Raw genomic sequence first — 23,565 nt, forward strand, 5'->3', positions numbered from 1 at the left:
AATCCAACCCCTCTGCTCAAGCAGGGTCACCTAGGGCTCGTTGCCCAGGAGCTCTTGAAGTTCTGTGCTCTTGAAGTTGCTACAACAGACATTGCCCCATTCTCTGTGCTGCAGCAGCTGCACCCCAGCTCTGGCTTCTCCTGAAGGTCACCTGAAAGAACAGGAGCGTGGCCTGGAAAAAGAGTGCCCTTGGCGTTTCCCCACACTGTTTTACATTTACATTTTTATGTGTCAATATCTATATATCCATGCCCAAAGGATGTGGCCCCATGGAAGGGAACTCCAGCCGTGGGAGACCTAGTATTTGCCACTAACTGGTATGTGTGCGTGAAGCGAATAAGGGAGGTTGCTGAACAAGGAACATCCCACAGAAAGAAATGCCTTCCTGCACCATCTCCTTAGCAATGTGGCATAGCCTGATCTCATCTTCTAAAGAACTCAGAAGCTGCACTTCTTATTACTATTGATACTAATCATAATAACAGACACAGACTTTATGAGGATTTGTGCAGTCCTACAGTATTTGGAGGCTTGCTTTCCAAACATCTTAAAGCAATACATCTCACCCCCACACTGCTTTGCAGGCTTGGTAGCAGCCCCTGGAACAGTGTGAAGCTGTGATGTCTGGGGGAGGAATTTACAGTGAGTGTGGTTTATAGCATGCCTTATGAGGAGCTATTAAAGCAGGGAGGCATCCGTTAATCGCTTCATAAATATTAATACTGTTTTGTCATGGGAGCTGTAGCTTTAAACAGTTCTGGACTTAAGTATCAGGCCTTTGTTGGTCCCAGGGGACAGAAGGCTCCCAGTGCACCAAAGCAGGCCTGATGACCAAGCCCGTGATGTGTGTATTGAATATTGACTCATAAGCTGGCGTTTGGTTGTAGTCCTTACTGTCTGCATTGCAACAGTGAAGGGCCCTTCTTTCGTTTAATGGACCTGTCAAGCCGTGCAACTGGGAGGGACTGTGCTAACTTGGGGAGTTTGCCTTGTACTGGAGTCTCTGTGTTGGGGCCCTGAGAGATGTCAACACGTCCTGGCTGCAGCCTACAGCTCCAGCCTCTCCTCTGCCTGGGGATCTTGTGCAGTTGCTGCAGCTGGAGAGCAGATCTCATTTTAAGAATAACAGGGACCATTCTGATGATCTGTGTTCAAGAAAGATGAATTTATCCTAGAAGAGGCAAAGAAGAGGGCTCCTGTCCTGATGAAGGAAACAGAGAAGTTAACACAGAAGAGGAGACTGAGAGGTTGGTCTGCTTAGCCTACCAGAACGAAGGTTAATAGGGGAGGTGACTGCAATCTAAAAATACATCTGCAAGGGAGAAGAGCTGTCTAATCTAAAGGACAGCCCTGGCACAAGAACAAACAGGGATGATGTAGCTAGGAATACAGGCTGGAAGTCATAAGAAGGCTTTAGCCATCAAGACATCGAAGTTATCCATTTGCCTCCCAGTAGGAGGGGTTTCAAAATTATAAAACACTTTAAGATAGAATATGATCACTTTATGTTATTGAGCTTGCAAATAAGGGGGAGAGGACTGAAAGACCTGGAGGCATCCATTGCAAACTCCTCAGGAGCCCAGTTAGTTTAGAAGACTTGGTGGAGTCAGGCTCATCTGCTGAAAGCAAGCTCAGGCAGAATTAAAGTATCTGTTTCTTTGTGCATGGAAGGACATAAGACAATGGAATATCAGTTTAGTTCTACCTGTAGGATCAAGATGCCCTGCAAACCTGCAAGAGTGATTTTCCTTTCAGGCACACTGTGCAGATGTACTTTATTTGTCCTGGATGTTGAGCTGGAAAGCTATTCTTTTTCTCATTTATTTCTATGCTTGTGAAACCCCAGGCACCTTGCCAAGGCTCCGGAACATTCACACTAATAAAAAAACTAATTATAACAACTTTAACAACACTCTGCCAGCCCAGCAGGAGAAAGGGGATATCTTGTCCATGCTTTCTTTCCCAAACAACTTCATGTCACCCTAAAAGTGCAAACTCATAGCACCCTCTCACTCCAGCTCTCTATAATCCTTCTYTCACTAAATGCTTTCATTTAATCTTTAAATACCCTATGCAAATGTCTCACAGGAAGCTTTGTCAACATGAATCGACAGATGGGCCTGACAATGTGTTCTGCAAATGCTGGAGACCTGACAAGATCAGTGCTGTACAGAGCCCATCTCTCCAGCCTCTAAATGAGGGTTGCTGCAGAGAGCTTTGGAAGATCCCTGCCTGAGACAGCTGCCCCTGAAGATAAGGGGAGTCTGCCCACTGGTTTTAATGGAAGCTGTGTCAATGCAACAGTCAACCACTCACTGCTCTCTCTCCTCTGGCATCTGGCCAGCATGACATTTCCTAACTTAGAGAAAGAGAGGGATGAATCAGGAGGGAGGAAGTCATTCCAGCCTCTTGGGTACACATCTCTCCCTGGAGGAGGTGAGGGAAATGAGCACTGCAGTAGGATTGAGGAACTGTCCGGGGATGGAGATACCTGCTCATGATACTCTAGGAAGCAGCTCTGAGGAAAGGCAGAGGGCTTTTAAATTTTTTCATTGGTGATTATTTCCTCAAGATTAGTGTCATTCAGTTTGGTTCATTACTAGATTAAACATGAGACCCCCTTGGCCCTCTTCTCTCCATCCAAACACATGGGCTGACCTCCAGGGGACTTGAGCACCCAGAACCCATTATGGATCTGGGCCTGTGTCTCTCTAGCTTCATATTCCTTTCTCCCCCACCACCATGCCCAGTTCTGCCCTTGACACAAAAAATAAATCCTACCTGATTGAGGGTCTTGCCATCTACCATCTTCAGCTCTGCTAAAGGCCACCTGTTGGCTGTCTTGTACTGCTCTCCTCGATCTACCTTGACCTTCACTAGAAATGGCTTCATTGGCCTAAAAGCATCCACTGAGTTTGAGGATAGAAAAACAAAAGAAAACAAGAACATGGTATTGTTGTTAGCCCACTACACAGCTGTTCTCTGTGATTGGCTAGGTACAGACAGAGACATGGACACTGATTTTGCATTGTGACTACCAGATGGGCGATGACCACTGCATTGAGAGAGGATACAAGAATTCTGCCAACTTTCCTATTTGTTGAATGTTTCCATATGGGAAATGCTCTCTGGGGTCTAATCCAGAGTACGCTGAAGTCAATGGAGGGATTCCCAATAATTTCAGAGTTCTACATCAAGCCATTGTGCTACATGCAAGGCACATATTTCAGCAAGGTCCAAATGTGACTAGAAAAGAGAGTCCTAGCAATAGAATTTATGATAGTTGCATACCACATTCTCTGCATTGTCAGTGCATTGTTTGACTGATACCTATACTTACGGATTTATACCATTAACGAAGCCTGCCCTCCTGGCAGAGTTGACTGGTAAAAATTCAGTACCAGTGTCAATTAGCTTACAGTCACCTCTTGGTTCATCTGGGAAAGATTCCCTGCACCTAATTCTGATTATTATAATTTAGATATCCCTTCTGATCTAGATATCTTCAGTGTAGAGCCACCAGCAATTCCAAAGGTGATTCATGTATTTTAGATGCTGCTCATAGYGTAGTTGTATCACCCCTTAGAGATACTCCTCTGTCCTCTATTGACTACAGAGGGAGTTAAGGCAAGTCACTTAGGTTAAACACTATGGCTAAGATTATTTGAAATGAATCCTACAGTAGGTGACTATGCTATCCAGAAGTTCATTGGCAGGAAATCCTCTCCCTTATAAGACAGTCAAAAAAAGCTACACCAAGAACTTCTCAGGTGCTGCAGCATGATGAAGCAACTACAAATATATAGACCAAAGGAAATGTAAAATTTCCCAAAGCACTTGCAACTTTGGATCCTGATCAAATAGATATATATTCCTGAGACATTTGGGTCCTTTTGAAACTTCCAGCAAAACTATGGAGAGAGAGAATGAAGCTGTAATTATGTATTATGTTAGAAGAGGTTTGTTTCTGACCTCTAAAGACAGATTTAATACAAACGGAAATAAAAATAATCTTTCAATGGAGGGAGTTCTCCTACAGATTCTAACTCTCTCTAGGCAAATAAAGATCATAATGTGTCCAAAAGGAAACTTGTGCTCTTGTTACCAGTTCTTGACATACTAYACTGATGTGACACAAGCTCCTATCTTTGGATTCAGGTTTCCTTAATTAAATCCTAAAATACAGCATTCCAAATAGAAGTCAAACATCTTCTCCAAAACTAGGAAAAGGCCCATCAGAGATCAAAGTCTCTGAATATAGCTGCAAGAAACATCCGTGGATCTGCAGCTCAACCTGTCTCCCAGCCACCCCTGGGTTTCTTACCTACTACACAGAGGATGGACATCTTTTTCTTCTTCCCTGCCTTCCAGACATGAACCGTTTCCAGCAGCCTCTTGTTCTGAGGGTTGAACACATCTTTTTCCAGTGAGGTCCAAAGAGAAGTCATGGTGATGTATGCATGCAACAGCAAGCTGGAGTTATGTGCCTCACACTGATGCTTGCCAGTCACCACAGACTGTGTTGCAGCTCCTGAGAAACAGAAACATGCTGGAGAACTGATTCACACATAAATTCATGGCACATTGATAAAATATATTACGTCCGCACTGGATATGGGTCTCTGCTGTCTTGCAGCCAACATGAGTGTTAAGTAATTCTCAGAGACTTGAGACCAAAGGGCCTGGTCAGAATTCCTGCCTAAATCAGCTGGTCTGAATTCCTGCCTAGTGCAAGCAGGACACTCCTGTGCAACCAGCCCAGTAAGGCCAGAAGTAAGACTGAAACTGTATCATAATTCAAATAATCTCTTGGAGGTCCTGGAGAATTTTCCATTCAATTCACTCTGAAGGAAATGACCTCAAAGTTCAGCTTGCTGAAGAGACATGCCTCCTGGTCAAGATACATGGTCCGCATTTTAATATGCTCCAAACCCTTGCCTGACACATCAGTTCACTGACAAAAGTGAATGGCACAGGCATCTGTTATGTGACTGGCAGTGGCATTTATGTGACTGTATATCAGCAATGAAGCTATTCCAACCAATGCAGTTACATCACTATCAAATTTGAGCAGGAAGGAGGTCAATGGGATCCTAGCATGTATGCTAGGCCTGGCTACTCCTGGGCATGGCACTGAGTAATGGAGGAAGCCTGAATTACTCTGGTTTGGGAATAGCTGCACAGCACATTGGGACTTGGAGACACCAACATTTCTAATGACTGAAGACAATCAAAACTGATGATAGAAAAAGGCATTTAAAAAAATTAAGCTGCAAAGTTCCAGAGCAAACAGCAGCTATTATCTTTAATGGACTTTACATTAAAAAGCTGACATATGTCCTTATTTCTTCAAAAAGAGAGCTGCTTTTTCCAAGAAAAGAAAAAAAAGTTTTAATTGGAATATTTGGTTCCAACTCAGTGTAGTACCTTGAGAAACAGGATCAGGTCCATCAGCAGGCCAAACAGGTTAGCAGCTACAAGCAAGTCATCACTTGATTATTTTTGTTGGCACGCATCGTGTCAGCACTTACAGCTCGAGAAATCGCCCTACTAGGTTAAATAGTGCAGTGCTCAAACCAAGCCAGTGTGCCCTGCAATCAGCACATGCTGGGCATGCCATGACAGACTAAGTCAGTACTGCAGGGAATGCTGGGGCTGGGCTACAGAAAATAAGCACAGCACTGGTTTGGGAGCGTGGCTGTGGGGTGTCCTGCATCTCAGAGGACTCCAGGGGCTCTAACTCAGCAGAAATGCACAGTAACCCTCAGAGGTCAAACCAGCTTGCCAGCCCAGCTGCCTGGAGCTTGAATTGAGCTAAGCAACTTGCCATGCTGTCCAAGAAGCTCAAGCATGTCTCTTCCATCTGAACATGAGAAAAAACTTCTTTTCTGTGAGGGTAACAGAGCACTGGAACAGGTTGCCCAGAGAGGCTGTGGAGTCTCCTTCACTGGAGATGTTCAAAGCCATCTGGACACAATCCTTGGAAACATGCTCTAGGTGACCCAACTTGAGCAGGGGTGTTGGACTAGATGATCTCCAGAGGTCCCTTCCAACCTCAACCGTTCTGTGATTCTGTGATTCTGTGATTCTGTGGCACAGCACTCACCAAACAGTGCGTGATGGTGGACCCAGAGCTTTGCAGGAGTGAAAGAAGAGCCCTGGCTGTTCCAGGTGAGCCTCACCAGGCCTCCCTGCCTGGGTGACTCTGCCTCAGATGGGCTCACAGGGTTGCAGAGGAGTTTGGGCGTGGAGGGAAAGACAGCAAGCCCTCCTGCCCAGGGCTGCTTTCACTGCCTCTGCCATGTGCCTAGCAAGGGATATCATGCTGCCTCTCCTGTGCAAAGACTGTGGGGCTTGAAACACAGCCTCAGTGACCACCCTGGCTGCATCCTCTCTCCACAGTCTGCACTCACCTTCCTGTGTCCTTGTGTTCCCTGGACCTCTCCTCCTCCACTCCTGGGCTGTTCTCTGCTCAGCACCTTTCACCTCTGCCCAACCTCCAGCTACTCTTCCTTCCTCCTTGGCTGACAGCCCTGGGATTCCCCAGCCCCTCTTCAGTCCCCTAAAGCACCCTTAAATGGTGAAATAGCATAGGGAAAGGGGTCTCAGGCAGTCACAGCTTCCCCTCCTCTTCCATCCTCAGTTCCCCATAGCGTCCCATGGGTTCCCATCTGGTCTCCTACAGTCATGCAGATGAAGGCACACATTTCCCCGGAAAGACTGGCGTCAGCTTTCTTAGCCCCCTTGGCTTCCCAGAGCTGCTCCTGGGTGGAAAGTTTCGCTCAGAAAATACTCTATGCGGAGTGTGAAACTGGAAGGCCAACAGACAGCTGTGGAAAGGGCACGGAGTCAGAACTGAGAAGATGCCTCGCAAGGTTGACCCACTTTCTGATTCATTAGCAAATTAATATTATGAGCCAGCAACTCCTAAACTCTCAGGGAAAGCCCTGCTCTCTTGCTCTTTTAAACTTTTCTATGGCCAAACTAATCAGCTAATAAATATGAAATTAGAAGGAGGTAATATAGAGAGAATGAGAAGCCCAGGTGCAGCTTCAGTCACTGAGTTGGAGCTATTTCTCCAGACTGCCGTGTTTGTATTCCCTTCCTATGTGTTATTGGCAAGCATTTCATCCAAATGTGTGTGCATGCATGTGAAAGTTCTCCCCAGTTAAAAGTGCAAAGTCGTTGGTTTTGCAGTCTAAGAAGAGGAAAAACAACTTCTCCCCCTTGCATTGCTTATGTAGCTGAACTTAGTTCTCAACAGACCAAGAATGGCTATGATGTACATGACTAAAAACCACCTGAGGAAATCACAATGTCCAGCTTTAAACCATTCCAGGACCTCAAGACATTTTGCAAGAGAAGAGTATCATTACCACTATTTTACAGATGAGGAAACTAAGGTGTAGTAAGGAAGTGATTGAATTGAGAGGTGTCCAGCTGAGGGGCTCAGGCAAGCCATGTGAGCCCAGAGCAGAAAGCCTCGCTGCTTCCTTAAAAGTAATGCTCAAGTACCACAGCATCTCAGATACAGGATTCATGGGAGAGGGAACACAACCTAGCCTCCAAGTCCAACCCACAGAGGTCAAGCAAGATAGCCAATTACAACCTCCTGAAAGCTCAGGCAAACTCAGCTCCATGCCAGGTTGGAACAAAATGACTTGATTCAGCCTGATGTATTAAAATGTTCTGATTTGCATCAGCCCAACACAAGAAGGAAATAGTTTGTTTAGGTCATCTTAGCAGAGCAACGTTTTCAGTAAGAACGCATTGATTGTTCATAAACTGCGTTTTTTTATCCAAAATACTCTTAATGGAAAGTTCCCACACAACTTCCTAATCAGATACAAGACTCCTGGACCTGTATTTTCACTGTAAATCAAAAGCGGGGAGGAGATGTCAGTTAATGCCTATATAAACACTCAGCAACAACCAGCAGTTATATCATGGTCTTTGATCTAGGTGGTGAGTGAATAAGCAAAGTGACTATGACTGAACAGTTGCATTTAATGCAAATATTTTAACAGGAATTAGGGATAAATAAAAATATATATTAGAGGAAAACAGTAAGTTTTAGAACATTGACTTTGAAAGTTTTTTATGAGAAATTTACTGTTACCCAACATGGTTGCTTTGCAAATAACTGAAACGAAAGAAACCTTCAAAAATTCTCTTCCTTAGACAGCAATGGAGCTTTCAGCATAGCCACATAGTTGAGAAACTTGAAATAACATCCACAGTCATTTAAACTATTTTCCTTCTATAGCTGTGACAAAAGAGAAAGAAGTTTGCTGCTAAAATGGTTCTGTTACCACAGCATCTCTTTGAATGCAATCCCTCACTAGGTTATCTCAGTTTCTCCATTCCTGTCAGCTTTTCAGTCTTTCTGATGGCATTCACCTACCTCAGTACACAGGATGGCAGACTTGAGATCAGACTGTCTACACCCGCTATTGCTTTTGAACTCACTAATACGTTTATAAAAGCACTTGAGCAACAACTGAAGGAAAATGATTGAAAGCCAAAGTAATAGAGGGCTCACTGCTCCCTGATAAGTTAATGAAGAAAGCACAATACTCTCCATGAATGTAATTGAAAAGCTGTCTGTATCAGAGCCAGTTAACCCTTCGTTTTCTAGAGAGAACCTGTAAGATATAAAGATCTTAGTGAAACATTCTTGAAATTTTTGCAGAAGTTCACATCATCCATCCAGAAAGCTGACAGAAAGGAAGATAGTGTTAGTGAAAGGAAGATCATTCAAAGATTTTACCAGCTACATCTTGCTGAGGATAAATTGCAGGATTTCAGTCACAAGAAGTCTTAGAACAGGAAACTGTTGGTAAAATGAAAGTTTTAAGAAAAACAGGAAGTCTGAAGAACCTGAGTGAACACTGAGCAACTGGCTTGAGGTCAGGACAGGAAATCGCTCACACAAACATCAAGAGCTGCAGAAAGCAGGTGCAGTTCTGAGCAAGCAAAGTGTCAGAGTAGCTGGAGGTAAAATTGTTTTTACTAAAAGCAAAACAAGGTAAATGTTTCCCTCCATTTTCATTTTGCTTCTCTGAAGAGAATTGAAGTTCTGAATGGAGAAAAGCTGGTCTAACTTGCAGTTGGAGGTTGTCTTCCGATTCCTTCTCCATTAATGAGGGGTCTCAGAAATATACGATAGATTTAGAGTGGGATAGGGTGTTGATGGCACCGTATATGCCCTCGTTAAGCAAAACTCTTAATCATGTGTTTAGCTTTAAGCATAAAGGAACCCTGTCTTGTTTCATCGTAGTAACTCAGGATACACTTGAGTATTAAACAAAGATCAAGTCCTGTTGAAGCCAATGGAGGACAGGCAATGGTGGAAGTGCCATCCTGCAAACAACTGAGGTCCATCCCACACATTTGAACCGGTTTTCAGAACCAGTAAGTGCATCAGGTCTGGAGCCAAAAGCAATAATTCAGAGAGGAGACAGAGACAGGAGCTAGGTATGAGGATCTGGGGAAAGGCATGGAGAAGTAGTCATAAGGCCTAGCTTGTGGGCCAGCAGGGGACTAACTGTGAAAGATGCCTTAAGGACCACAGGCGTGGCCTAGGTGGAAGAGTTGATTCTTCCATCCATCCTTTATGGTCCTCAGTTGAGGAGGAAGCCTAATGTACCCTTTTGATGGAAATATTTTATGAGAGATGAGAGCTCTGTATTTGCCTAACCTCTGGAAGTGTTTCATGGCCACAACTTGTGGAGGAAATGCTCTGGGCCCAGCTCACATGGGCTTCATCCTTGGCTTCAAGAACTGCACTGTTCCTTTTCCAATGCAGAATTCTCAATCTTGGCTGTATCTGGGACTTGAACCATTGGTGCCTTTGAAGAGTAACATAACAGCTTTCACCTGGCACTATGAACTGTCTGGGGACCATGTGCCTGGGATTGAATTGCATAAGGTGACCTTAGCCAAGAATAAGGAACACAGACCCATGTCTGGAGCAGCCTGAATATTGCCTTCACACTTAGCTTCAGAACCAGATTTTGCAGTCCCACAATGTTCCCAATGACTTCAGTGAGAGGTACCTAAATCCCTTTGGTGTACCAGCCTTCATGTCCTCCATTGGTATGACATCCACAGAAGCTGCAGGAAGCTAACTCCCCCTGCAAAGGTTTCTGAGACTCTTGCACCTGCCCCACTGTTGGTACCACAAGGGAGGAAAACACACAGCCTTGCTCCAGGTAAACAATTCTGATCAGCCGCTGACAGAAGCTCTGTTCCAAACCTTTGCACTAGCTTGTGTGTTTTAATATCATTGACATAACCCATGCCATCCTTCTTTGTCTCCAAGAGAGCTCAGCATGAAACTAAACTGGTAGAACAAGGGCTAAAAAAAGCAATAGTCATAGGAAAGAGGCAATGGTTTAATTGAACTATTCATTTACCAGGTATTGACAAGTTTAGGTGATGCTATGAGTCCCAGACCACTATGTTCATGTCTCCTTCTCCAACATGTTAAGGTGGGGCTGTGACTGAACTCTTGTTAGGTACTTGAGGTTGTGTAAACTTGAAGGTGTCTGTGCAGTAATCCCCTGGTGTCATATCTGGGTGCCAGACATGAATGAGTAAAGCTGTATCTCTACTACTGTTGTGTTGGGTGCCTTGGAAAAACAATTTATTTAATTTACCAGCTTCAAGGACATTATAGGCACTGTGGAGGGTAAATTAGATGGGGCAAGCATTATGGAACAGAGAAAAATACGATCATGCTGCACAGCAGGACTATATTAACATAGTATCATTTACTGCAAGACTGTGAAGATGCTATGCCAGGGTTTCCATCCATGATTTCATATTATTTCAATAAACTGGATCTTCTTGACCTTTTCTCGCTCACAGAGTGGATTCTGTTCTCTTCCAGCCTGCTGCACACAACTGCATTACCATTCATGAGCGTTATATATAGAGGACAATGGGAGAATGCCTCCCTTGCACACACACAGCTGATCATCCGAATGTCAGCCCAGCACACAAGCCCTGATTCTACAGGGAGCAGTGAGTTTTTTTAAGACCCTCTTGCTTGGTAGGTGCTAAAAGAAAAATGTGGAAATAATACAGAAAAGAAGGAGTTAGCACAGGATTTCTGGCTTTGCTCAGGCAGTCCCAGAAGCTAACAGCAAGCTGCTCTTTAGCACTGCAGTCTCAGGCACCAGCTCCCAGACAGAGCAGTTCCCCTGGATTATTTCCCTTGAGTCTCATGGCTGATATAGACCCTGAGGAATCAGAGGTTTTATTCTGAGCAGAGAGTATGTCTGGCCTTCTGAAGGCTGTGGAAGAAAAAACAAACAAACCTTGAAAACACCAACCATTACTGGCATACATTTCCCTGCTGCATCTGCAAACAGGATGAAACAGCTGTAAGAGTGATGCAAACTGCCAATTAATTTCAAATGCTGCAAACTCTTAATCCTAATGAATTACTCTTTAAAAAGCACTTTTTAAAACAATTTAGGTGCAAAGATAAATTGGGAAATTTCATGTACAAATAAGCCAATAAAGGGAAATGCAAGTGTGGAAATACAGTGTGCCCTGCATTAATTTTTCCAACCAATTCCAAAAGCAGTAATAACTTGATTATTTGAATATTCAGACTCAAAAATTCAGAAGCATCCATAATTTGGAGTATCTGATTGAGGTTCTCTGACTGAAATTAGCAATCTGCAGTAATTTCCTTTTTTCTTCCTTCCCAAAAACAGGGAGCAGAAAGATGTTTTTGCTGCAGGGCACAGCAGAGAATTTAAACTATTTAATTTTTTTGCTCTAGGGGTCTGTAGTTGCTATTTGATGTCAAATCTTATTTTTAGTACTTAGACAGCCCACATTCCCAGAGTACCCAAGCAATTCAATGTTTAATGGATGACTCCTGCTATTGCGCCTGGAAAAGAGGAAGTGCTATCTTCCTTTGACAGGTAGCAACCAGGACTTCGCTGGAAGGACTTGCTGTGGACCCTTAGACTGTCACCAGAGAAAATGTGAACCAGTATCAAGACTGTGGCCTTAGCTAGTAGATCAGCCTTGTAGTCCTAATGAGTCACATTGTCATGGCACAGAGTGTGCATCTGTCTTTCTACATTGCTTCCCCTCCCATTAGAAGCTCTCCTGAAGCTAAAAAGGGTCATAGTGATTCCAGGTGACCAGCACACACTCCCTCAGAAGGATTTGCAGTTTTGACAGCTTTGTCCAGCACCGCTGGCTTTTCCCTGATCCTCTTCTTGCTGTAGTATGTCTGCCAGGCATGGAAATCCTGCCACTCATGGCCTGGTTTGCTCATGGCAAATCCTTGATGGTTTTTAGTAAAGTATATTCTGGGCCTTCAACTTCACAGGGAGTGTCTCCAGCAGTGGAAGAGGGGGCTGTATTGCAGTCTAGTGAAGAGTCATACAAGGCACTGGGCATGTCCCTCCACCATCACCTAAGCCCATATCCCACCAAACAAAATACTTCTGCACTGAGACACCAACTGCAGGACCTGGAAGTGCCAGTGCCTTCTTGTTCTGCTTTAGATGTACTGAGCTTCATGTGTGCATGGGCAGCATGCTTCTCACTCCAAAAATGGGTGGATGGTCCCTATTCTTCTCTGCTCTGACTGTGAATGTTCTTCAACCTCCTTGCTGCACGCAAAGACCTGGCAGACAGAAATTCTCTTTGCCTCACACCAGCAACAGTGTTGGATATACCCTGCCCACACTGTGTGAATACAACACATGGCTGCTGGTTCCTGTGCCACAGTGCCTGTCGTCTGACACCAGGAGGGGTGGCTGGAGCTCTGTCACACTGCAGAAGAACAGGGAGTGGCTTAGCATGGGCAAAGTGGGAATTTTCCCAGTAAATCAGACTGAGATAGTGACAGATAAAGATAGTGATTTGCAGTATTGTGATTCCCCTTGTTTAATGTCTAGAGACTTCTCTCCCTTTTTATGGCCTCCTGGAAGTTTTGCAATGATGAAATGCTGCAAAGCAGATGGAGCCCAGTGGTGACACAATAATTTCTCAAAAGCTTTGCAAAAGTCAGGTGTCTAGACTTTTTTGCATGGATTTCCTTTTTAATTGCTTTCCTGACCTCTTCATACATAAAAGGAGATTAGGATGGACTGGATTGGCACAATTTACTTATGGTGAAACCCTCTTGGTTTCCACTTTTCAAGCATGGCTCTTCATCCTGTTCCATCAGTCTGCGCCTGGAAAGTCTCTAGTCTCAGGGACCAAAGTTAGCCCAGAATTTCTGCCTCACACCTTCTTCTTCTTATCAAGTCAAAAAGCAGTGGGCTGAGCAACGCTCTGAAGCAAATGCAATCCTAAGCATAGTGGCCCGATACTGCCATGTGCTCTGTTGTGGCTTTTATCAAGAGCAGCAACCACGTCCTGAAATTAAACGAGATAAATCATGGGCATGAGGCCAAAGTAATTCTTCCTCCCTCCCTGTGCCTCAAATCTTCTAATCTGCTTTTTATGACACTTCTTAAACTCCCTCAGAGATGAGGAAGTATGGTGCAGTGATCTGAATATGAATATGTCCTCCAGAGAACGTGCAAAACACTTTCTCAGTTCTCTTACTATTATGGGCACCAGTCATACAAACAGAGTCATTTGTCCACAATTGCTGTTTCAGTTTTGCTAGGCAGTTGTGTCCATTACTCCACAGAGTGGCCCCATTTTTAGGTTGGTGTACTAATCAGTGCCATCAGTACTAATGGTGTAAAACTGGAATATACGATGCAGCATATGCCCTCTGTCAGACAGGCTAGATTGTTAACCATACCAAGTGACAGAGCTCTGCTGAAGTCCACCTTTTTATGGCAATCTGGCTGAGAACATGGCCTTTTGCCCTAGTGATGCGACCAGCACAGGCAGAGTCTTACTTTGTCCTTCTGAGGGTACCTTTCAGGATTCCTTACTTAGCTTCTCGGCTAGTCTCATATCCTCAACAGCTCTTCAGCTTCAGTTTTCCAAAGCCCTTCAGCAGCATGACCTTCCCTATTTCATGCACTCTGCCTTCACTCTTTCATCAGTCTTCCTCAGCAGTTTAAGCACCCAGTTGGAATACTTAGTGTCTCACCAGCCACAGATTCAAATCCCAGCTGGTTTGACTCATCTTCCTCCTTCTCAGGGAAATCAATTGGAAGCACAGTGTGCTATATAACATGATCTTTGAGGTCAAAGATGAAAGACGAGAGCTGAGCAAACAATTTACTTGATGACTTTCCCCTTCTCTTTTCCTCTATCCAGGACCAAATCATAACATTTCAAGAGATTCACATCCTTAATTTCTTCAACAAGACTTTTGCAGTCACAGATGATCAGGAGAAGTTTCTTGTTAGGTGGCCAGCACTGCACAGCCTAATGATGGAAGGCTCACAATATTGCTTCTGCATAAGATCGGTGCTGGAGAGCATGGTGAATATGCCTGAAGCAATGTCTGGCTGAGGCATTGCAAGGTACAGGATGTCAATGGCAAAGTACAGAACAAAGGTATTCTCAAAGCCTCAGTCAAAGCATGTATACATGGTGTAGGAGGAACTGAAATTGCAGAGGCAGTTGTAAAGCTGGATTTTTTTAGTTTTGCAGTGCTCTACTTTGCAAACTAGGTAACTGTCTTGCTTCTCTCCAGATTTGGAAGTGAGAGGGAGAAGACAAGGGAGGAACAAGGGGAGGAACAAATTAAAGGGTCCCTTGCTCTCACAAGAGTAAATACTTGCTTCAGTACTTAGCAAGGTGGTGGAACCTGTCATGCTACACAGGGGGGTGAAGTCTGAATACTAAATGTGCTTTGGACCTCCCAGGTGAATTTGGACAGGCTTTTTTCCTTGCCTGCCTTGTGCACCAAGCTGTAAGCTGCTAGGGATGGGGGGGGGGGGTGTATGTGTGTCTATGCATACATGCATGTGCATGCGAATGCAGTTTTTAAGTATATGGACAAGACCTAATACACTGCAATCTAAATAGCCTGAGATGAGTAACACCACCCCTACTGAGCTGTTTGTCACCTGGCTGCCAGCCTCCACTCCTGACCTGCTGGCCTGGGAGTGTCTTCAGTGACCACACCGTACAGACAGGCATGTTCGTGTCTATCCATCTTCTTAGTAAGAAGATGCTATTTAAATGCAAAAGAGTACAATTAATAAAACATAATGCCTTCTTTTTCCTGGGTGTTTTCACCTCCTGCGCTCTCTTCTCACATTTTTGCTGGGCTGATGGTTTTCTTACATGCCCTAGATAACTCATTGAGTTTCATCTTCACTGCTCTTTCCACCCGCCTGCTCTTCTTTCATTTTTTATAAAGACTCGTTTTTGCTCTGCTAACATGCTCTTAATCTCACTGGTAAAKCAAGGTGGCTATTTGTCTTTAGGTCTCTATTTGCTTTCTTGAACATAAAGATAAATCTATGCCCTGTGCTGGAGCTAGATCAACTAGAAAGCTGATTTCTTTCCTCTTCTCCCCCTTCCCCCCCACTTCACAGTTGTGCACAGCTGGGAATAAGCCGCATTGGGGATCTAAGAATGATCCATCTCCTTTTTCTGGAACAAAACTGGTAAAACAAATCAAAAGACTGAGAGATGACCTATCCCAGGCTCTGTTGGGTGAAACCACAGTACAGAAAGCTCTTAGATTTAATGTTAATCCAAGAGCCCAAACGGGGGTCAGTATAAAAGCTCCCATTAACATCATCTGATGTCGTCACATTTATGATCTTTGTATCTTCTCCACATCTTTCTGGTGATCTCACCAGACACTGGATTAGGACGAAGATTGTAAGAAGGCCCATATTCATGGTAGCTTCCTTACAGACTGCAACACACTGTGGAATAATAGCCTGCAGCCTGCTAGAAATAGGAAATCAGGTCATGAACCAGCTCTCCTCTCAGTCCAGCATCAGAAGAGATGAGGAATGTAGTATGTTGATGTCCCCTTCCTTTCCTGGCTATGCTGCTGAGATGATGGGGTTGGCCACAGGCAGCTGAGTGAGGATGTCCAGACCCAGGAAAGTGGATCCCTAAGCAGCCAGCTGCTTTGCTTTTGGCTAAACTTGGCCCTGTGAACTTTATGTGCCTGGTATAATTTTGTGCTGTGATCTTTCCCACAGTGGGGTTAAAGAAAAAAAAATGCAGCTTTCTTAGCTGGGTTTAGAGCAGTGTCATAGGTCTGGAAAGAAGAACAGGATTTATGAAACAAAGAAAGTATTTTAGAAGAGGCCATTTGTTCTGTTATATATCCCATAAAATCTTCAGAAGTCATTTGTTGGTTGATGTGTCTGTGATGTTCAGAACTGCAGCTTGGGAACAAAAGGACACCCTGTGAATGAAGAGACAAAGCATTAAAAGAAATTAAGAAAAGTCTTTTTAGGCAAGATATACTTGCCCCATGGAACTCACTGCCTCAGGATCTGAGTCAGACAAATGGCTTCATAATTTACGAAAACTGAACTAAGCGTATCTAAAGATAACACAAGAAGACAAAAAGTGATGTGGCAGTGATGCAGGCATGAACTGAAGCATATGCTTAAAGACGGTCACTGGCCTTCTAGTATCAACAGACCCATTCACACCGTGCTGAGCACACCCCAGTGCCTGACAGAATGCAGGTTTCCAGCAAGCTCTGCTTCACGGCTGAGGCTGTGTATTGCACTGAACGCTGTTTCAAAATGTTCTTTAACAGCAAATTCCTGTAGGATGATTTTTGATTCCTCCAGGTTTCTCGCTTGCCTGAGTCATGGGTTTTGTCACCGCTTCTTCGGCTTTACTATGGCCTCTTCCTGAGCACATCTGCTCTGTTTGAGGTGTCAGTCCCTTCCCCCCACTTTCAGTTTGCAATGCCTGCAGTGCTTTTGGACTCTGGGTGCTGCAGATCCAGGCAGTCTGAAAGAAGATGCACATACGGTTCTCTTGATCTCAAAAACTTCTCCAAGAAATGCAGGATTTACACTGGATCTCTGCCTTAGTGCTTTGAAATCTGATCATCACATACCAGGCACCTTTAGTGAACCAGGAGGCTCCTGTAAGCAGGAGAAGTTGCAGAATCTGGCAATGTCTATTTTGAAGGCAATGAAGCAAATGCCACTCCCTGCCCTGGGGATTAGCACTGACCCCATCCTGGCACCCATGGGGACTCTTTCCCCCCAGAGGAGCCCTTGTGCTGCTCCTGGCCCTTGTGCTGCTCTGCTCTGATTGCTGCCTCTGGCCACATCCCATTTGAAGTGATGAGAGAGAGCTCGAGGGTCCCTTTCTGATCCAGCTGGGAGCTTGAAAATCTTCCCTTCAATTTACCAAGAAAAGGAAATGGTATTTAAAGTAAATAAATGTGAAGAGATGGGGGCTTTTTGGCTATCTCTTCTCTGAGTATTCATAACAGAGCATCAAGAGTTTAACTATTGCCTGTCTATAGCAGAAAGGATAAGGGCCCAGCTTGGGGAAACCCAGCTGCAACCATGAACAAAACCTAGGTGYGTCCTGCAGTTCTTAGCATATCTACCCACACCACACACTGTGGAGGCAGGACAGAGCAATGGCTTCATCTCACATCTCAAGGAGAGCAGAGGCACAACAGGGCTGAGGGACTCAGCCAGGGCTATGCAGGGCAGTGCAGGGAACTGATTTTTGCTCTGTGTTTCGAGGCAGTTCCCTGGCCATAGAGCAGCCTGCCTGGCATCTCCACCGTTCTCTCTCACCAATCTGGACAAGGTCCTGATGCTGAAGGAGTCTGCATCTTACTGCGTGAGCAGGTGTTAGTGATTTTGTGGGGTCCTTCAGCAGTTAGCAGGAGAAAGGGCTGCACAACCTCATCTTCCCTTGGTACGTGTGTTAAGGGGATGCTTGCGGAGAGCCGGCCACRGCGAAGATCCCACTAGAGGGTGCTGCCCAACTCTGCTGGGAAATGCCAAAAGGCTCTGCCTGCTCCTCTGCTTCCAAATGTCTCTATTAACACTTGGTGCCTTATTTCCTTGCAAGACTTTACTGCCTTCCCTTTCCTCCTGATTTATCTCCATCCCAGTGAGCACTGTATCTCTGCTCTGGATTGCTGGTGGCAGCAGGAGAAATATGCCTGTCTTTATTTTATGGCCCCACTTTTCTTTCCCCTCCTGGAGTCAACATAAACAATAAACCAAGTCATTCCAAGCTGGGAATGCAGAATACAAGGCACCCATGCACTCAACTCCTTTTGCATCTAGCAAAATGAGAGCTTGTAGCGCAGCTCAAAATTAGAGACTTTTTCCCCGTCTTAGTGACTCTGATCTGTAACAGTATCAAATGCAACAGGAATATGTTACAGAGAGATTAATCTATCTCTGGACCATCTTAAAAAACAGACTCCTAGGTCTTAAACATTGCTTATGCAATGAGCAAGACCTATATGCATATGCTCAGTGGGCACTGCTTACTGTCCTGCAGTGAAAGGCAGTTTTCCTAGAGCTGTGTTAGTGACAGAAAGGCCAGTGCACATGGATGACGCCCCAGGATCAAATACAGAGAGTAAGGTTACTTTCAGCCCCTTCAGTAATACAGAATTAGGTTTTTAAAATGAGTCAGGCTTTGCTCCCTGGACTGTTGAATGTGGATGGAGCAAGTGAGCCTGTGAAAACCTGATGCACAGCAAGGAGGAGGCAGCTGGTGGGGAGAATGGAGTTACACTGCTGGCAAGGTAAAAGTGTGCTCAGGAAAGAAATGTCATCTCTGATTTCCCAGTGACTCTGTTCCTGCTTGTCCTTGGCTGCCGGAAGGAAACACTGTGAGCAGTCTGCCTCATGTGTACCTTCCTCCTGACCCATAGCACTTTCCTTTCATGACAGCCAGATCCCAAATGCACAGCAGGCCAGAGTCCAAGGCTTCAGGCAGAGCAGGATGCCAACATCTTTTTGGAAGATAAACTGCATGCCAGTGTCTGTGCATCGGCATTAAATTCACATCCACAAACTTGCAGCAACAGAGAGTAAAACATATATATTAGTTTGTTGACAGGAATGCCCTTTCAAGATGCCTTTACGAACAAGCTGGATTTAAAGCTGAGCTTTCTATTCCTCCAGGCAGCTTCTGCTTCAGGGATGCTTTTGTCAGTGGTGTGCAAGCACACTTCATCTTGTCCAAAGAGCAATCATCCAGTTCTTAACCATCATTAATGTAACACTAATGGAGTCAGATATACTTCTGAGAACCAGTGCAAGTAATATACAGATTTTATTGATTCTCAGCAACTCCTTCCTCCACCTCTCCTGGAAGCTGGTATCTCTTGCAACTAAGACGCAAGCTGCCTGGGTGCTCAGAGGCCATACCAACCTGGAGCATTTTATTCAGCCTTGGAATGAATTAGGAGAGCAGCAAAAACACGTCAGCTACTGCCAAAACAGTTGTGGCTACATTGTGCACCGAAGTAGTTGCATCTGTGTGTGTGCACTAGTGCTGTAAACTGGAATCAGAATGGCTCATAGAGGTCAGTCCCCATCATCCCAGCAAAGTGGTCCCTCTTTCTCTCAAAAGGCAGAGACCTGAGCTCTGAAGGAATCACAAAAAATCCAGGCCAATAAATAACCTGTCTCCAATAGCGTCCAGAGCCACAAGCCTAAGGAAAGATATAAGAACAGGGCAAATATGTCATGATTTCCCTATACATCCCCCCAAAAAACACAAGAGGGCTGCAGGTTAAGGATTTCCTGAACAGACAACAGCATCTTCCTGTATCACAGCTGTGATGGATCCTTCTCCCAGAAACCGCTCATGTTGTTCTCTGAAACGAAATGCATTTTCAGCTTCTACATTACCCATCAGCAAGGATTCCACAGTTTAAAGACATACTCTAAATATGTAGTTCCTTTTGTCCAGGCTTCTCTGGAGCCTTGGATGACAGCAGGTTGGACCCAAGGCTGTGCTGGGAGGCAGTGCTGCCAATCTCTGCTCCAGAACATAACTGTTTTAAGGGACCATCTGAGTGCTTTCCTTCACTTAAAAACACACCCCTAATCCATGCTGGTCAAGCATTCTGCAGTGACTTCGGCTCAGTGGTGCCTTCAGGACCACCTCTGCACAATAGAGGACACCAGCACCACTGACATTACAGCTTCCTGACTCCACACAGACATCCCTCCCATGCAGAGTTGTACGATTCCCTTCTTCACCACATTGTAATGGCTCTGCTCTTCCAGGTATTTGTCACCAGAATAAGCACTGAGTTTGGTTGCTGGTTACTGGCAATTTCTAATTGGATGCTTATAGAATATATGAGGCAGATCCTGCACTCAGCTGTCCTTGACTTTGCTAGCCTTGTTGGGATCAACTAGATCAATACTTTTCCATTTGTGCCTCATATTGGCTCCTTTACTGTCACCTAGGGACTTCCTCTTGTCTCTTCCCTCTGGTCTAAATGTTACCAGATTTAAGAGATACTCTGACTGTTGGCCAGAAACGCTGTTCTACTGCTGAAGGCCTAAAGAGGGTGGACAGCTGCTGCCTAGGCTTTTAAGAGAAAAATGAAGCTTCATAAACTATAGGATCTGATATGCAGTGCTCCAATTATATCCCAGTGACCCAGGAGCTAAGCCACACTGAGAACTGTGTACTGGAGGCTGACACCACATTAATGATAATAATGGCACAGGGGTGAGTTATAATCCTAGGGACTATTCTGAACATACAGAACATACTTTTAACACATTTGCTTCACTTCTGGTTCCTTTTTGCAGAAACCCCTTCGTTTTCCTGATGCATTTTAGAGAAGTCCATTTCTCTGCTTTGCATTGTAGTAGCCCCAATGTTAGAGAATGGATGTGCAAGGGCCAATGCAAATACACAATCCATGCCCCATGGAGTTTCCCAGCTAAGCAATATCTGCTTCACTCCCTCGGAACAGTGGCTACACAAAAAGATAACACTCTCTTTAAAACTGCTTAACAGGAAAATGAGTTTTATCACTTACCATTTGCATGAGATATTCAACATTTCAACCAAAAAGTTTTTCTTCTGCTCATTAAGCCTATGTTAAACTTTGACAAAAGCTGACTTGCCATGTTGGCCCATGCAGTGCCAGAGGGCAATAAACTATGTCAATTTGTGGCAAGACAGCTGCTCTCTCCTTGATTTCTAAATCCAGTTGCTGTCTTTGGCATTGCTGTGGGTAAGAGGCAATGCCAAGACTCTATTGGCAGCAAGAGGTAAGCCTCGTGAGGAAAGAGGTAATGAACAGTAAAGGATGATGGGGAAGGAGAATCTTGTGGCTCAGGTAGTGCCGCAGGTCCATGACTAGGCCACTGACACAGATGGCTGGAAAATTTCCAAGCAAATGGAAATATTGATTTATCAAAAGCAAAACTTTTTTGTCAGAACAGCAGTTTTGGGAGACATCTCAGTGGAGAAGCTCTGTTGGGCTCAGAATGGAATAACCACTCAAAAGCAGCACCTCCCATCCTGCAACGGCTAGTTTCTTGACAGTTTGGACATGGCAAATACTTACACACTTGTAGAAGAATCAGGTACAGATCCTTACCAGGCCTGACTCACAGCAAAGACTGAAACATTCAGGTTGTGGAGGTCTTATCTTTTGTGCATGGAAAAAAATCCAAAAAGTCTTGGCTCCTGCTCAGTGACAAACAGTAACATTACTTTTTTGGAGGACATTCCCCACCTAGTCATTGCCACTCCTTTTTTGACCTTGGGGAAGTCACTCAACTCTTTGTAGCTTGGGTCACTGTTTGCAGAATAAGGATAGTAATCTTGATTGTCAGTTTAGACTATAATGATTATAAGGTAGATGAACAGCACTATGAGACAAGGSATAGGAGATAAGAGTTCACAGAACAGGGACAGAGCAAGGGTATGTCAGGAATTAGATCCCTAGCAAAATGATGATGGAGATTAAATACAGATGTTCCAGCCGGATGTGCAGTGGGCTAATTACAGTTAGCTTCTTTGAATCCCTGCCTCCAATTTTATGTCAATTCAGCATTTTTCATGCTCCCATAGCCATAAGTTTTGTGGCTTAACAGCTGTTGTGTTTTTGTCTCAGGGCCTGATGCATTCTTCTGGAGGGGGAAACAACTTGTCATGTTTCTCCTCAAACTCCCTTATGTATGGAGAGTTTGAACTTGTTTCTGCCTGAAAAAATGCTTTTGATGCTCACAAGGAAGGAAGGAATAAGAAAAAGGCAAAATATAATTTCTGGTCAGAACTGTGGAGTAGGCCTATTTCAGATGCAGGAGAGATGGCAGTAGCTTGGGTGTCCAGTTCCTGAGTCCTGTCTCAACTCTTCTGCTAACTTCCATGTGATTTTTAAGATGTTGCTTGGTCTGTAAGCAATGATCCTGCTTTCTTCTTGGCAAGGGGAGAGGAGGTTGCTGACCTGTGTTTGGAAAATGCTTTGACTTTTTTTCGTGGAAAATGTTAAACGTTATCATTATTTGTAGCAGATTTTCCCAACAGTGCTAGTGTGCAGGTTGCCTAGCATTACCATGGCATCATTTCTGGCAATAATTTAAGCTAAACACATGGCAGACCTGACAGCTGAACATTTCAAGCAGGTAATGTGAGGGCAAAGTCTGAGTCACCTATTCTAGCAGTAGTATGACCATTGCTCTTGCTGTGCTCTCTATGGTAACACAATGGCAAATAGTCATGAGATGCCAGGAAATAAATGTTCTCATATTATCAATGGATAAGTTTGATTTTTTAGGTCTTAGTTAAATTCACTTTTAAACTAGCTTTTAAATGGCGTTTTACTAAGGGGGTTTAGGGCTTGCTTTATGTTAATGTTTGTGCAGGAAAAGGGTGAATTAAAATCAGGCTTGGGTCAGGTGAGATAGCATGTTTTTTTAATATCTCCTTTAGCCAGGTTTGCAAAGAAGATCTCCATTATGGAAAATAAGAAACCTGGATTCATCAAAAAAAGTGAGCTATGAGGTTTCAGGGTGAGAACCACCTTCGGGACAAAGCTGTGATGTTCACATCTCACTTTGTTCTCTGCTTGCTTTCAGTGTGGGAGGACCGGAGAGCAACCGCGGCTCTTCCACAGCTCAGCCCTTCTGCTCTGACTACAGGGGAAGGAGCTGATGTTTCAGCCCCATCCTGACTCTCTTCAGAGCTTTCTCAATAGTGAACTGCACATGTGGCGTATTCACAGGTGGCAGTACGTCTCACTCTGACAGCAGCGCTGGTGTGCACAGGCTGATGGATGAGACATCTGCACAGGAGTCTCCTCTGGGTTAGTCCCCTGCCTTCTTGGACACCTGTCTCAATTAAGAAGACAGCTGTTAATTAGAAAAACTGCCACTAGATTAAAAAAGATAATAATCCCCAACTCATTCCTTTGGATGTTTCAGTAGATAGTCACTTCAGAGATAAAAAAGATTCCCAAAGAGGACAGTGAATGAAAGGTCCCCATCACAGCTCAGACATCATCCCCCACCCACCCCCAGATCCTAAACAGATGAGTTGCCTAAGGCAAAAATGCTACATGAGCAGAAGCCATTCCTAGGCAATACAGTTACCTTTAGGACTGGGCCAGAAGCCCGAAGAGCAGGGCTTAACCATTTTGGAGGCCACATTAGGGTTTATTTA

The 23,565-nt window shown here is 44.4% G+C and overlaps 1 protein-coding gene across 4 annotated transcripts in view; it reads right to left on the reverse strand.

Moving 5' to 3' along the window:
* LOC112975799 (exocyst complex component 1-like) overlaps positions 1-8,851 on the reverse strand; it is a 43,294-nt gene extending 34,443 nt beyond the window's left edge. For 3 of the 4 annotated variants that reach the window (XM_026086333.1, XM_026086332.1, XM_026086334.1), the window contains exons 1-3: positions 8,771-8,851; positions 4,325-4,531; positions 2,782-2,909 (exon numbers count right to left, since the gene is read on the reverse strand). In XM_026086333.1, coding sequence (XP_025942118.1) covers positions 2,782-2,909; positions 4,325-4,448 — 252 coding nt within the window. In that variant the 5' untranslated portion in view covers positions 4,449-4,531; positions 8,771-8,851. The remainder of the gene's footprint in view (positions 1-2,781; positions 2,910-4,324; positions 4,532-8,770) is intronic. The other variant, XM_026086335.1, reaches the window with a different exon arrangement.
* Between the last annotated feature and the right edge of the window lie 14,714 nt (positions 8,852-23,565).

This window comes from Apteryx rowi, unplaced genomic scaffold (genome assembly GCF_003343035.1).
Source record: "Apteryx rowi isolate R43461 unplaced genomic scaffold, aptRow1 scaffold_69, whole genome shotgun sequence".
In the NCBI taxonomy this organism is placed as follows: domain Eukaryota; kingdom Metazoa; phylum Chordata; class Aves; order Apterygiformes; family Apterygidae; genus Apteryx; species Apteryx rowi.